We start from the raw sequence: 15,952 nt of genomic DNA on the forward strand, positions 1-15,952 counted from the left end.
AGAGTATCAAAACAACCTACCACCCAGCTGATTCATTCTTTTCCTGCTCTCAGAGATAGTGACTGGGATCAAGTTCACCAACGACTGTAAACATCTGATCTCTGTGTCTGGGGACAGGTATGATCCCTGCCCTGGTGTCTGTCTGTCTGTCTGTCTGTCTGTCTGTCTGTCTGTCTCTGTCTGTCTGTCTGTCTGTCTGTCTGTCTGTCTGTCTCTGTCTGTCTGTCTCTGTCTGTCTCTGTCTGTCTCTGTCTGTCTCTGTCTGTGTCTGTCTGTGTCTGTCTGTCTGTCTGTCTGTCTGTCTCTGTCTGTCTGTGTCTGTCTGTCTCTGTCTGTCTGTCTCTGTCTGTCTGTCTGTCTGTCTGTCTGTCTGATGGCCTGCTGTCTATTCCAGCTGTATCTTCGTGTGGCGTCTGGCTCCAGAGCTAACCATGAGTATGAGAGAACGCCTTTCCCAACTAAGACGAACCCCCCTCACACCCCCCTGCAACACATCCACACTCAGGTAAAGGATTGGATGGGTGTAAGCAGTAGGGTAACAGTTTCCACAAGAAACCAAGGAGTATGTCCAGTCCTCTAGCACAGACATTTCAAAGTCTCCTAGAGATTGGTGGTATACCATATCTGACTATATACCGGTATTGATGCACGGACCGGTTTGGGTTTTACCTTCTAAGACGGTATTTCAATGTTTGGTTTGTTAAATGTGATACGCTACCACGCTACGTGTAGCGTCCGTTTTTATAGTTTAGTCCACTACTTGAGTCGTCTCTCTCCCTCTCTTCATTCCGATTTCCTCACAGACTAAGCCCCGCTCCCTGTCACTCAAGGATCCACCGCAGGTAATTCATCTCCACTCTCCTCTCGCCAGGTTACATTTATTTTTGTACTTGGCGCCACTCTTCCTCACCACACTGCTTCCCTCTACACTCAGCTCCTTTCCTTCTCCCTCGCTGTCCATTTCCACATCTCCACGCTCTTTCCGCTTCTTCAGCCGGTGTAGTAGCAAACTGTTCAAATTGTTATCGTGTCTTGAATTTGACGCCATGTCACCACTGCAAGAATATGTCAGCTACATGAAACTGCTAAGAGAAAACATTTAATGTTGCTGTAACGAGTGCGCTGAGAGTTGGGAAGCAAGTACAGGGAGTGAGTGTTATGAGGTGCTGGTGCGCTTGACGATGGTGACAGGTGTGCTGAATAATCAGCAGCCAGATGACCTAGAGGCCAGAGAGGGAGTATAAGTGACGGTACCCCCCCCTCCCCGACGCGTGGCTCCAGCCGCAGGACGCCGACAAAGGGGATGAACCCGGGGATCAGGAGCAGACCGGTCACCCCTGCTGAGGAGCAGGAACCTGACAGACCGGCTGAGGCACAAGAGCCTGACGAACACGTGGAAGCAGGGGAGCCTGGCGATCCGGCTGAGGCAGGGGAGGCAGGGGAGCCTGGCGATCCGGCTGAGGCAGGGAAGCCTGGCCTGTAGCGGCTCCCGGACCCAAAGTCATTTACACTGGCACAAAAAAACAAACCCTGATACTTCCCTTAGGTGAGGTGTTATTCTGTAATGACAGAGTCGGGAAGCAAGTACAGGGAGTGAGCGTTATGAGGTGCTGGTGCACTTGACGAGGGTGACAGGTGTGCAGGATAATCAGCAGCCTGATGACTTAGAGGCCGGAGAGGAAGTATACGTGAAATATGTGAAAGATTAGGAAACACTGACCAACACTTTGGTTCCTACCCTGTCACAATAACTCCTCCCTGGCTTTTTTATTTGCTTTTTTATTTGTCATGTCAAATTAAACTGTACTCAAAGTGCCCACTATTATATTCTATCTATAGAATTAGAATAGTCATTCTATTCCCATGATTCCAACTGTTCACCCAAGTGTTTTGATCTAAATCTCAAGTCAAATCGTAATTGCAATATTTGGTCAAAAAATAAGGCCTATATTTTTTTTGTCCATATCATGCAGCCATATGTGGAAATTATCTCAAATGAGTGCAAGAAATGCATAAATTGATGAAAATGCTAAAACAATGTTGGGGTTAAAGTTTGACTGTTCGGTAATAAAACAATCAGAATGGAGAATGCACCATTTACATTTCTTGAAATATCTTAGAACGTATGTGTTGCCACACTAGGGTCACGCACTACTCATGAAGCACATTTTTTTATTTTGTTATTCAAAAACATCAAATACCATCCCAAAATATTAAAATATCATGATATTATATTTTCGCCATATCGCCCAGTCCTACTGTCTCGTTGTTGTGTGTGGTATAGGCGTGAGGTGTACAGTGCACCGGCTCTTGGTCTGATGTCATCAGAGAGTGACCGTGAGGTGGAGGATTCAGAGGAGAGGGACGATCCCTGTGACCTGGAACAGATCACAGTAAACAGTAACACCTCCTCAGGGAGTAGCCATGACGACGACGCAGGTACAGAACAGAGTCGTCATATCTGGATGTAACATTTGGGAAACTTCTACCTATAGTGTTTCTACATGAAATACTGCATTCTTGTCTATTATAGGTGCCTCGGATGAAGGACAGGACTGGGAATCAAAGAAGGTTTGTTGAACTGTTGTAGTTACACACACACACACACACACACACACGGAGGTTGCTCCATTCTGCCCTCTGCTGGTCATGCTACTCTTTCTTACACTCCCCTACATATTTATTTGGACAGTGACACTAATTTCCTTATTTTGGCTCTATACTCCAGCATTTGAGATCAAATGTTTTATAATTCATATTATGAGGCAACCGTACAGAATGTCATATTTTATTTGAGCACACTTTCATACAGATCTGTTTTATAGTTTAGAAATAAAACCACTATGTACCTACCCAGCTAGCACATAACGTTCTGAGAACCATATGTTTCTTAGAGCTTGGTGAGCGCGTGGTTGTGCTATGGTTATTTTTCATACAAACTTCCCACAACTTTCTGGGAATGGTGCAGGATAGTTCCTTGGCTTTATAACATTCTCAGCACATTTAAGGAACTTGACAAAAAAAATAATTTTCTTGGTATGTCATTACTTTAACAGAACGTTTACTAAACATTCAAACATAGTTGCATTTAATTTCAGTTTTAGTAATGGTCTAGGAACGTTCTCCAACTGGTTTGCTGAAGGTTTCCTAACTTAATTGGGATAGGGGGCAATATTTTCACCTCCGGATGAAAAGCGTGCCAAAAGTAAACTGCCTGTTTCTTATACTTATATGAGTATAATAGAACTGATAGAACTGATATGGCAGGCGAAACCGCCCCAAAATATCAGGTTACCACTGTTTTCAATGGCTAGTACTATAATTATAAACCCAAGTCCTCCCAAATTGACATCTAGTGGAAGCCCTAGGAACTGCAGTCTTTAGATAGAGTTTCAGACTGGTTTTTGGAAAAATGACCCAGAAATTGTAGTTTTTCTAGGTGGATCCCATTTTGGCTGTAGTGTTTCAAAGCGTGTGGATGAAAGTGCGTTCTTTCTTATTTATCTCCGGTAATGAACATACTATTCTCTGTCTTAAATTGTATCATTTATTTGCGTATTAGGATACCTAAGGTTTGATTATAAATGTTGTTTGACTTGTTTGGAAAAGTTTTAGTAACGTTTGGGATTCATTTTGATGGAGGGAAACTGAGTGGATTATTGACAAGCGCACCAGCTAAACTGAGTTTTTATGGATATAAAGAAGGACATTATCGAACAAAAGGACCGTTTGTGATGTAACTGGGACCTTTTGGAGTGCCAACAGAAGAAGATCATCAAAGGTAAGGCATTTTTTATATCGCTATTTCTGATTTTCGTGTTGCACCTGCCTGGTTGAAATATGTTTTCCATGTGTTGGTATGCGGGGCGTTGTCCTCAGATAATTGCATGGTCTGCTTTCGCCGCAAAGCCTTTTTGAAATCTGACACGGCGGCTGGATTAACAACAAGTTAAGCTTTATTTTGATGTATTACATTTGTGATTTTATGAAAGTTAAATATTTATAGTAATTTAATTTGAATTTGGCTCTCTGCAATTTCCCTGGATGTTGTCGAGTTGTCCCGCTAGCGGCACTACTTCAACCTCATTGGGATAGGCATGTTCTCAAATTGTTCCAGGAACATGAAGAAAACTTTCCATGAAAACCACAAGAAAACGTTAACTTTCGGAGAACGTTCTAACAATGTTATTTAATTAATTGATAATGGCCGAGAAGCAAACCGTGACGATTTATCCTCAACCCACCTGCTTCGAGGGCATTATCACTTTTATACAACGGGTTACCAACATATTCAAGTAGTGATTGACATTTTAATTAATAACGTTATTTTTATTAATATATTCATACCATTTCATCCTTCCACAAGATAGAGCCCCGATACAAGTCTAGGGTTGCTACCCAAGCTGGCTGGTTGTTCGTTCTATTGATTCGGTGGCCAGAGATGTGACCAAGTTGTTCAGTCTTTCTGTTCTGGATCTATGGACGCGACTCAGTCGTTCGTTCCATTGCTAGCTAGCCAACTACGGCTAATTTACAAAATCGCCAAACAGTGCAGATAGAATAACAACAGTAGTTGTATTTGCATTTGTTTATGCTGTTTTCTAGTGACAGTTATTTGGATACATCCATATCAATGAGCTAATGAGGCGCGATTTCGCCTGGCATAGAAAATGTGCTCACTCGTCAGGACATTGGTTCAGAGGAGCTAGCCAATGACACAGCTAACACAATCACTTCAAACTGAATCTGGAAAGACTGCAAACTACAGTAGCTGCACTTCGTTCAGTTTGACCTTTTTTACCTATATATCCATAAAACCTATGCAAGCTGATTCATGAGTTCGACTGGCTGAGAAACGCTCCCTGCCTATCTCTCGTCCCGACCCGTTCGTTACTATGGGACAGCTCGAGATCGAATTTGAATATTGAAACAATGTAGCAAATGTTGGAGAGACGGACAGCAAGGTTTATACAAATCTCCGCTGTTGAAAACTAAATGTTGGTCGAGAAGAAATGTGAGATAATGTCTAGATGCTTTTTATGTGGAAATCAAGTTGATAACATGCCTGGCTGGGCTGATGAGACAGTGGATTGCGCAGTCAGATGGAACAGAGTAAATAGGCATTTTAATGTCCTAGATTTAGCCGGTGGTAACTTGTGGAATAGACACCGACTGGAATGCGGTTTTAACCAGCATTCAGGATTAGACCCACCCGTTGTGTAAAAACATATACATTCCGTTCTCAGCGTCAACAAAACTCTCCCTATCCTCTATCTTAAGTATGTGCAGGTGTTTTGGCCACGCCCACTAATTGACCACACCTGATCTTAATGAGGGCTTGCTTCCTTTTAAATAGGGTCTGTTTGAATAGATAATCAGTTTAGTATGAGTTTTAAAAAAACATAGCGTGCTAGCTCCATCCTGGTGGTGCTGTGGACTAATTCTATGGATAGAGAACAGAAGATTATAGGTTTGAATCTGACTGATGCCGTGTCACAACATTTTGTATGCATGAGTAAGGAATTTCCATGCGTTTGGAGTAAAAAAAAACATTTTAAACCCAAAACAAGCTAGCAATGTTATTAAAAGTCTTATTGAAACATTCAGTGGAAGTTTTTAGGAAGTTATTCATAAACCTGCAAATAACCTATCATTTCTGTTCTCAGAGCTTTAATAAAACCTCCCAAACTTCTAAGGAACCATAGAGTCAGAAGTGATTTTCTTTTTTTACTATGTTTAAAAAAACTTTTAGGAAGTTTAAGGAAACTTAATTCCCAGAACTAATGGAAAACCAAAAACGTACGTTCACACACATTCCAAGGAACCAAATGTGTTAGCTGGGTAGTCTCCCCATTTGAAGATGTCATGAGTATTTGGAAAAATTCACTTGTAGTGTATTACATTTAGTCAACATTGAGTATTTGCTCCCATATTCCTAGCACACAATGACTACATCAAGCTTGTGACTCTACAAACTTGTTGGATGCATTTTCAGTTTGTTTTGGTTGTGTTTCGGATTATGTTGTGCCCAATAGAAATGAATGGTAAATAACTGCCATTTTGGAGTTACTTATAAAATAAATAAGAAATACAAACTTCTACATTAATGTGAATGCTTCCATGATTACGGATAATCCTCTATGAATCGTGAACAATGATGAGTGAGAAAGTTAAAGGTATAAATATCATACCCCCCCCCCCAAAAAATAATTGCTAACCTCGACCATTATTGGTAATGATGAGAGGTTAGCATGTTTTGGTGGCATGATTTATGTGCATCTGTAATCTTTCTCAATCATCATTATTCACGATTCATTCATGATTATTTGTAATTATGTTCGCATCCACATGAATGTTTGAAGTGTTCTATTCTTATTTACAATAGAAGTTATTTCAAAATGACACAATACATTATTTACTATTCACTTTGGTTGGGCACAACATAATCAAAACACAACCAAAACAAACTGCAAATGCATCCGACAAGTTTGTAGAGTCACAAGCTTGATTATGTGTGTAGATATGTGTGCTTGGATTATTGGACGAAATACTAAACTTTTGACTAAATACATTTTTTGTTCAAATACTTATGACAACTTTCAAATTGTGGGGCAAGATACATAAAGTAAACGGTAAAACAGATATGTATCAAAATAACCTCAAAGAAATCTGACCTTGAATCCAAAATGCTGCAGTACTGAGCCAAATTCAACATTTTAGCTTCACTGACCAAATAAATATGTAGGAGTGTTCAGTCTTTCTTTCACCTCCCTCCACTCTCCTCTCCAGGCCCTAGACAGCCCTCTGGCCCCTGAGCCCTCCAGTCGGCCCCGGCGTCGCTGGTCCTGTCGTATGGGTTCTCTGGAACTCATGGTCAAGTCTATGCTGGACCTGAGACAGCTAGAGGCCTTCTCCATCACCGGCTCCTCTCACAAGAAAGGCCCGGCCTCCCGGCTCAAAGCGAGCGACGCAGGGAGCACCTCCAGCCTGCAAGGGGCCTCGGTAAGTAGAGGGGGAGGAGGGAGAGCTTTGGCGTCTATAGCAGGGATGGGCAACTGGCGGGCCGCAACTGGCGGGTCCTCTGATGGAGTATAAGCGATTTAGAATAGTAGAATAAACAAGGTGCAATTCTGAAATTTTGTTTTTGCATCAGCAGTTTCTCAGTTGTTATGTTAGTCACTGATAGTCAGTCAATTAGCCCATGTCAGCAGAAGTTAGTTTCATGGCCAGCTATTTCTTATCATGGTCCGAGTTTGTTAGGAAGTCTCGCTCAGATTGTCATTTTACGTAATTTAGCAGACGCTCTTATCCAGAGCATGGAAAGTACATTTTTCTCCGATAACGTAGCTATCAGTAGAGTCAGAGCTAGAAGGAGGGGTGGGTTTGGGTGTGGTGGAGGATGGGGGGGTCAAGTGCAAGTGCTGGTAAATGTTTATTTTTGTTTGAGGGGGGGGGGCTGTTTGAAGAAGTAGGGTTTCAGATGTTTTTGGAAGATGGGCAGGGACTCTGCTGTCCTAACTTCATTTGGGTGCTAGGATAGAGAAGAGTTTGGAGGTGGCCAAGAGTGGGAGGGCCAAGAGACCCAAGGTGGCAGAATGAGTGGGAGGGTTGGGGTGTAGGGTTTGAGCATAGCCAACAGCAAGTTGCAATAGTCCAGACGGGAGAGGACAAGTGCCTGGATTAGGACCTGCGCCGTTTCCTGTGGTGAGGTAGGGTCTTACTCTACTGATGTTATAGAGCATGAACCTGCAGGAGTGGGTCACTGTTTTGACGTTTGCAGAAAATGACAGGGTGTTGTCCAGGGTCACACCAGGGCTCTTTGCACTCTGGGAGGGTAACACTGTGGAGGTGTCAACCATGATGGAGAGGTCTTTGAGCGGGCAGGCCTCCCCCAGGAGGAAGAGCAGTTCCGTCTTGTTGAGGTGGTGGGTCGCCATCCAAGTTGAAATATCTGCCCGGCACGCAGAGATGCGTGTCGCCACCTGGGTGTCATAAGGGGGGAAGGAGAAAAGTAATTGAGTGTCATCCGCATAGCAATGATAGGAGAGACCATGTGAGGATATGACTTGGTGAATCGAGACAAGAGGAGATGGCCTAGAACTGAGCCCTGGGGGACACCAGTAGTGAGAGTACCTGGTGCAGACACAGATCCTCTCCACATCACCTGGTAGGAGCGGCCTGCCAGGTAGGATGCAATCCAAGAGTGTGATGTCCAGCCCTGAGAGGGTGGAGAGGAGGATCTGATGGTTCACGGTGTCGAAGGCAGCGGCTAGATCTAGGAGGATGAGAAGAGAGGAGAGCCTCCGTAACACAGAGGGGAGGGGTGTCTGTTGAGTGTGCTGTCTTGAAGCCTGACTGGTTAGGTTCAAGAAGATCGTTCTGAGAAAAATAATGAGAGAGTTGGTTAGAGACAGCACGCTCAAGTTTCTTTAGAAAGAAAAGAAAGAAGGTATACAGGTCTATGGTTTTTGACGTTAATTGAGTCAAGTGTTGGTTTCTTGAGGAGGGGAGCAACTCGGGCCATTTTGAAGTCCGAGGTGATGCAGCCAGTGGTCAGGGATGAGTTGATGAGGGAAGTGAGGAATGGGAGAAGGTCTCCAGAGATGGTCTGGAGGAGGGGATGGGCAGCCAGACCTCACTAGTCGACTGGATAGAGAGGGGAGAAAGAGGTCCAGCCGTAGGGTAGTTCTGTGTGAGTGAGACCAGTGGACTCAATAAGCTGAGTGAATGAGTAGCGGATGTTTTCAACCTTTTGTTCAGTGTGGTTAACAAAGTCTTCCACAGAGAGGGAGGGGGAGGGGTGGAAGATTAAGGAGGGAGGAGAAGGTGGAAAAGAGTTTTCTAGGGTTAGAGGCAGACGCTTGACATTTAAAGTGGTAGAAAGGGGCTTTAGCAGCAGATCCAGAGGAAGGGAAGGTCGAGTGGAGGGAGTAAAAGGGTGATGGGTCCTCCGGAGGTTTAGTTTTCCTCCATTTTTGCTCAGATATCATATTAAAAACTGCAAACATTTCTCTCCACCCTATGTTAAAATGTGTAGAATTGCAGGACGTTGGCTGTAAAACAGCTCGTTTTCCTCTCCACCCCATGGCAAGATGAGTAGAATTTCAGGAAATTAGTTATAACATTTTAAAATCTTCTCTTCGCCCCATGGCAAAATGTGTAGAATTGCTGTCAAGAGTGGGGCCACAAAATGTTTTGCTCGCAATGTGGGGGTTGGGGAGGGGGGGTATGGACGTGGGTAGGCAGGCAGATATTTGGTGGCCTCCACCCCCATCAAAGTTGCCCATCCCTGACCGATGGCTAATAGATTAGTAAAAGATTATAGATAGGTACGTAGATGGACTTGAATTTGGTTTTCTCCAACCCTAATGCTCCTCTGTTCTGTGGTATAAGCAGGACTTGGAGGAGCGGGTTAAGAGACGTCACTATGCTGCCTGGCTGACCCCCAACTCTGACTCTGACCTGGGCACCCAGGGGTCTGATGGACGTGTGCTGTACCCTGAGGGTAGCGATTACGCTGCCAGACGACGGGGCAGGTACACTATGTTTAGACACACACACACCACTTCGACCTTCAATTTTTCCTTTCATGTTTCTCTTTATCTATCATTTTACTGACTTTGTCTCTCTTTTGACTAGCTCTTATTTTTGTCTTCTCACTGTTCATTCCTTCTTTCTCCCCTATCCCCTATCCTCTTCCCTCTCAGTGATTACCTGGTGAAGGAGTCTCCCCGCAGCCTGAGTAGGGGGAACCATGGGCCGGAGAGCCAGGACAGACAGAGCCCAGACAGTGCCTGTTCTGTGGGCTATAGGAGTAGAGCGCTTACTCCTGACCCGGATCATGGAGGTAAGAACACGCACGCACACACACATACTTACATACATACATACCTACATATATCTTTTGACTTTTGAACTTTGACCTCTCCTCCCAGACTCTGAGGGCACAGCAGAGCCTCTAAGCTCAGACGAGGACAGTTCTGACCTGGAGGATGAGGAGGAGGAAGAGGATGAGGAGGAGGAAGAGGATGATGAGGAGGAGAGGAAGATGGAAGTGTCTAGTATGGATGAGGCGATGAGGAAAGTCTCTGACCCTCTAGAAGACGGTCACCATCAGGCCTTCCTCAGACACCACTTTGAAACACTGGCTGAGCCCAGCAATATGGGTAAGAGAGGACACATTCCAACTTTGCACATGGAGGTGACATTCTACCCATAAACTGTTGTACAGGTACACATTACAATTATTTGACTGTAATTATCCACCTCCACAGAAGAGCACAGCACAGCTCCCAACGTCAGCATGTCAGCGCGATTCCTGGCCAGAGGCTCCTACAACAGGTAATAGAGCTCGCTAGCTTGTAGTCATAAAAAACCTAAATGAGCTAGCATTTTCTACCTCTGGTTTGTTGGCCATTCCTATGGGGTAAATGAATGGAGTTTTGAGATAAAAGGCAAAAATGAGATCTGCAGAGATTTTATACGGTAATATCAGTCCGTCAACATGACCTTCATGAATTATGAAACCTTTATGTGCTTGTTTTGATTCCATAAATGCTTCAAAATGCTCAAAAATGGATATTAACTGATTGAGATCATAGAACTAAACGTGTAAGATCCACGTCTGTGACCCTAAAGACTTTTACACACATACATATGGAAGCCCATTTACACTTTCACATGTACGCAACACCAACAGAGCTTTTTTAAATTGACTAGAGTTGCTTTCACCCTGTCTAGTACAGGACTGTACACTGTAACCAGGTGATGTCCTCTCTACAGGAGAACCCCTCTGTTTTCCAAGGCCCATGAGAGGGAGCAGGGGCCCTTGGTGTCCAAGGTGAGACCACTGATGGAGGGGGGGAAGAGCCACGAAGACAGGGAGAGGCCCATGACCCCTGCGAGAGGGCAGGAGGGGACAAAGTGAGTAGCTTTAGAGAGGGGGGGGGACTAAGTCACTTGTGAGAAATATTTGCAAGTAAAAATATTATTTTATCATATATTTGTGACAAATATGATTTGATTGATTGATGAAGCTTTCCTCCCTGTGTCAGACTGGAGGTGTGTGCTCCAGAAAGGGGCACTGTGCTGCGTTCCCACCCCCAGAAGAAGAGGCCTCTTGGGGCTCATCTGTGGAGGATGTCAAGCCCCCTGGCCAGAGCTCCAGCCCTGCTGGACAGAGCAGCTGGACTACAGAAGACCCAGTCTGTACAGAACCTGGCCACAGAGGGTGAGTTGCTCAGTGTCACTGATGTTCAGTACATTATAATACTGTACATATTAATAATCGAACCTCCGAGGGGGGAGTACAGCACATACATTATAATACTGTACATATTAATAATCTAGCCTCAGAGGGGGGAGTACAGCACATACATTATAATACTGTACATATTAATAATCGAACCTCCGAGGGGGACTACAGCACATACATTATAATACTGTACATATTAATAATCTAGTCTCAGAGGGGGAGTACAGCACATACATTATAATACTGTACATATTAATAATCAAACCTCCGAGGGGGAGTACAGCACATACATTATAATACTGTACATATTAGTAATCTAACCTCAGAGGGGGAGTACAGCACATACATTATAATACTGTACATATTAGTAATCTAACCTCAGAGGGGGATTACAAGCCACATGATCTCAAAACAAGATTGATGGCTTATCAGTAAACACCTGTCTAAGTATATACATGTGACATTTAAAAAAATAGTTTACATTACATTGGTTGTCTAATTGACAATAAACAGCATTCTGTTTTTCTTCTATCCTCTCTACTGTCTCATGATCCTGGACCTGCCCCCCCCCAATAGTCCCCCGCTCCCTAAACCCCTCCAGTGGTAGAGGAGAGATGTGCCCTCGCCCCCAGCACCTCCCCCTCGATATACACCCTTCCAAAGCCCACTCCTGCTTCCCTTCTCCCACCTCTACCTCCCCTCCCCCCTCTCTTGTCTCCTGCCTGCCCTTAGAATTCCCCAAGCTCAGATCCCCCTGCGACTACATGAGTCCCACCACCAGCTCCATGGCCAAGACCAGCCACTCTGCATCCCTGACAGAGGGCTTCCATCTGGGCTTACTGTCCTGCCATGCTTCCCTAACACCACAAGGCCTGGAGGATGGTAGTGGAGGGAGTAGAAACACACCTAACAGCCCCAAGAGCAGGAAGCCTTTTTGTGGGCTACTGGAGGCTGAACCACCCCGCCCCACTTCCTCCTCTCCTTGTTTCCCCTCTTCCCACTCTCTCTGTTCCCGCTCCTCTTCTCTCTCTTCCCCTTCTCCCTGTCCTCTCCCTGGCCCCTCCCCTTCTCCATGTGCGACAGTCTCCAATCCCAGTTTGCCCCTGAGCATCCAACCCTCCCGCATTCCCCTGCCCAGCAAACAGCCACTCAGCCCTCGGTGCAGCCTCTGCCCGGAGACCAAACCGCAACCTGATTGGACTGTTTCCCCGACAAGAGACCTTGCCCTCGGGAAACAACACCAAAGTATGCCAGAATTGTTTTTTGTAAAGTTTCAAGGTTATTAGACGACATCATCACAAAGCAAGTATGAAATTAGATTTTTTTTTACATGTTGTATTGAGGATGTTATAGATACTGAAAAATGTTGATTAAAGGAATGTTTAGTGAACTTAAAGGCATTGATACTAATCAACCTGGGGCTGTCTGTCCCTGCAGCCTTCGGTAAACGCCTCTCCCTGACTACGGCCCAGATGCAAGGGCTTCGGGGTAACGTCCAGCTGGTGTCCGTCTCACCTACCTCGCTTCCTATAAAGCACTCGGAGAGGTAAACTGTAGTCTATTTACTTAGGATACACTCAAATAGCACCCTTATAAATTCTTCATTGTGCATTATGTTTGGCTAGAAAACAAAGTATTCAAACATTTGGTGACTAAGGTGTCGTTTGAGGGCGGAGCCCCCTAAATACAACGATACATTCCGAACTTTCAAAGTTTCCCCGTGAAACCTTTCCGTTCCCTTCTCAGTGCTCCAGATTTGGAGGCGGTGTGTAGAGAGCCCCTTCTAGTGTCGGTCCAGGCCAGCACCTTGACTTTCCACCCCCAGCCAGGTCTGAATCGACGCAGACGCTCCTCTATCATCCTCACCGCCACTCTTCCTCTCCGTCACTCCATCTCTCTACCTCCGCTTCACCCTTCTCTTCATCACAAGTGTCTGTGTGCTTTCTGGCCTGTTTGTCCATCTGTTACTGTCCCTTCCTACTGTCAACACTGCTGCATGAACGGTGAGTCAGCTTAATGGCTTCAGCGTTCAAACCTTCCCTTTGCCTATTTGTATGTGCTGTTTGTCTCGAATTGACTAACTCACACCAATGCATCCATAACGTGTTACCTTTTGTGTGTGTTGTATTCATTACGTGTGTGTGTGTGTGTGTGTGTTACACTGTAGCATGTTTGTGTTTACTACTCTCAGCTCCTCAATGATTATGAGACACCAGAATGTATGTTTTCTACCACAGATCCCCCTGTCACTGTGGAAATCTGTAGACGGGCTGTAGCAGAGCTGCACAACAGTGTGAGGAGAGCCACCCAGCTCTATACTACGGTCAGTCTGGTGTGAGTGTTTGGTTTTACTGTCCTTGTGGGGACCCGAAGTCCTCACAAGGAACATTCAAACAAGTGGAGACATTTACCCCCTCCCTTCGGTGTTAGGTTGGGGTTACAATTAGGGTTAGGGTTAAGTTTAGGGTTAGGGTTAGGGAAAATGGGATTTTGATTAGGAATCAATTGTTTGGACCCCACAAGGATAGTAAAACAAATGTGTGTGTGTCTGGATCCATGTCCTGGAAGAATGGCGCCGGAGGAGATGGCTGCCGTTTTACAGGCTCCTAACCAACTGTGTTGTTTTGTGTTTGTTCTTTTGTATCTTATTTTGTACATAATGTTTCTGCCACCATTTTTTATGATTGAAAAGAGCTTCTGGATATCAGAACAGCGATTACTCACCTCGAACTGGACGAAGATGTTTTCATTGAGTTGGACACGAAGGATTTACTCCGGATACCCGACCAGGCCAAAATCCCCGTCATTCACAGGAAGAGAAGACGGCGATACAAGGGACGCAGGTCCAGGTGCCTTGTGAGAATCTGTCGGCGAGTCGGTTACCCACCTCTACCATCTGTCCTATTGGTCAACGTGAAACCTTTTGGAGAATAAACTGGATGAGCTCCCTTCAAGACTATCCTACCAACGGGACATTAAAAACTGTAATATCTTACATTTCGTGGCTGAACAGTCGTGGCTGAACAACAACATGGATAATATACAACTGGCTGGGTTTTCCGTGCATCGGCAAGATAGAACAGCTGCCTCCGGTAAGACAAGGGGTGGTGGTCTGTGTCTATTTGTAAATAACAGCTGGTGCGCACAATCAAATATTAAGGAAGTCTCAAGGTTTTGCTCGCCGGAGGTAGAGTATCTCATGATAAGCTGTAAACCTCATTATTTACCAAGAGTTTTCATCTATATTTTTCGTAGCTGTCTGTTTACGACAACAAACCGATGCTGGAACTAAGACTGCACTCAACGAGCTGTGTAAAGCCATAAGCAAACAAGAAAATGCTCATCCAGAGGCTGTACTTCTAGTGGCCAGGGACTTTAATGCAGGGAAACTTAAATGTGTTTTACCTCATTTCTACCAGCATGTCACATGTGCAACAAGAGGAAGAAAAAATACAGCTAGTTGCCCAAACGGTGAGCTTCATCTTGAAGGCATCCACTTTGTCCCTCTGTTCAAATCGATTGTGCCCCCGTCCCTTTCTTTGACACATTGTGCGAATTCAGATGATCAAACATATCTGGCAGGTAGGCAGCGGACCTATGCACGATTAAGCACCTGCTCGTGCTCGCTCCCCATATCCCTGCAGAAGGCCTGGAAACGCCTGCTTTCCCTGGAACTCTTTTTGATATAGTTGACACACTTGATCACATCCTGGAGAGTGGCGTGGTGCTCAGGCACCATGTCTTTCGCTGCCAATGCCTCCTGTGTGGGAAGCAGTGGTTCCACGTCACACTCGGTGCTCTCTCCAGCATCTGCTTTACTACTCCGGAGTGCTTTCCCTTCATGGTAGCTGCCCCATCAGTGGTCACACCGACGCACCCATCCCAGGCCAGTCCCACGAAGCCCAGGTACATATCCATTGTGTTAAAGACAGACTCTGCAGTGGTGGTAGTAGGCAAATCTGCTCCTTGAAGTTATTATCCCAGACATGTCTGACAAAGACCATTAGGATTGCATGGTTAGCCACCACACCTGTGGATTCATAAAGCTGCAGTGTGTAATGGCCGTTTGCACTGATGTGCTCTGATGTCTGGCGTTATGGCCTCAGACATGTCCTGGATTCTCCTCCCCGTGGTGTCATTGCACAGGGGTCTGATTTTTAAGTTTGTTGGCGGCTGATTCTCCCAAGATTTAAGTGCACGTATCATTCCCAGCAGTGAGTATGAGATCCTCTGTGCTGGTGTGGGCTTTTGTTGCACTTAGCAATGCGCTGGGCCACAAGGTATGATGTGCGAAGTACCTTTTCTTGTACCTTGCATACGATCTTCAATGAATCTTGTGAGGCCTCCATATATTGACTTTTTTTTAAAAGTCCGCTGTCTTATCTTTGTGGCTTGGATGCTTGGTGTCCAGATGCCTTTTCATTTTGGAGGGTTTCATGCTCTCATTCATGCTCTCATTGCATAGGACGCACAGTGGTCTACACTCACCCTGCCTGCCTTCTATTTCTTATATAAAACCACATTTGAAGTCAGGGGCAGTATTTTCTCTTCTTGATAGGGACTGGGTTGTCTGCCTAGTTGTTGTCATCTACTGCTGCTTCCATTGTCGAGGGGGCTGCATGTTTTAAAAACTTGTCCATGATTTTACTCTGACAGCTAGCCTACATGACATAAGTGACGCGCTGCACGTGTAAAGTC

General features: G+C 45.0%; 1 protein-coding gene across 6 annotated transcripts in view; it reads left to right on the top strand.

Annotated features, from left to right (window-relative positions):
* The window catches only part of LOC112250566 (mitogen-activated protein kinase-binding protein 1-like), a 43,294-nt gene that overhangs the window by 23,922 nt on the left and 3,420 nt on the right, over positions 1 to 15,952 (top strand). For 2 of the 6 annotated variants that reach the window (XM_042321847.1, XM_042321849.1), the window contains exons 16-31: positions 54 to 117; positions 395 to 505; positions 804 to 842; positions 2,285 to 2,439; positions 2,534 to 2,571; positions 6,790 to 7,002; positions 9,397 to 9,536; positions 9,708 to 9,847; positions 9,936 to 10,166; positions 10,275 to 10,341; positions 10,783 to 10,923; positions 11,055 to 11,230; positions 11,831 to 12,499; positions 12,692 to 12,800; positions 13,001 to 13,257; positions 13,492 to 13,577. In XM_042321847.1, coding sequence (XP_042177781.1) covers positions 54 to 117; positions 395 to 505; positions 804 to 842; positions 2,285 to 2,439; positions 2,534 to 2,571; positions 6,790 to 7,002; positions 9,397 to 9,536; positions 9,708 to 9,847; positions 9,936 to 10,166; positions 10,275 to 10,341; positions 10,783 to 10,923; positions 11,055 to 11,230; positions 11,831 to 12,499; positions 12,692 to 12,800; positions 13,001 to 13,257; positions 13,492 to 13,577 — 2,636 coding nt within the window. Of the gene's footprint in view, positions 1 to 53; positions 118 to 394; positions 506 to 803; positions 843 to 2,284; positions 2,440 to 2,533; positions 2,572 to 6,789; positions 7,003 to 9,396; positions 9,537 to 9,707; positions 9,848 to 9,935; positions 10,167 to 10,274; positions 10,342 to 10,782; positions 10,924 to 11,054; positions 11,231 to 11,830; positions 12,561 to 12,691; positions 12,801 to 13,000; positions 13,258 to 13,491; positions 13,578 to 15,952 lie in introns of those variants that run through there. The other 4 variants (XM_042321848.1, XM_042321850.1, XR_006083418.1 and 1 more) reach the window with 4 other exon arrangements.

This window comes from Oncorhynchus tshawytscha, linkage group LG05 (genome assembly GCF_018296145.1).
Source record: "Oncorhynchus tshawytscha isolate Ot180627B linkage group LG05, Otsh_v2.0, whole genome shotgun sequence".
Taxonomy (NCBI): Eukaryota; Metazoa; Chordata; class Actinopteri; order Salmoniformes; family Salmonidae; genus Oncorhynchus; species Oncorhynchus tshawytscha.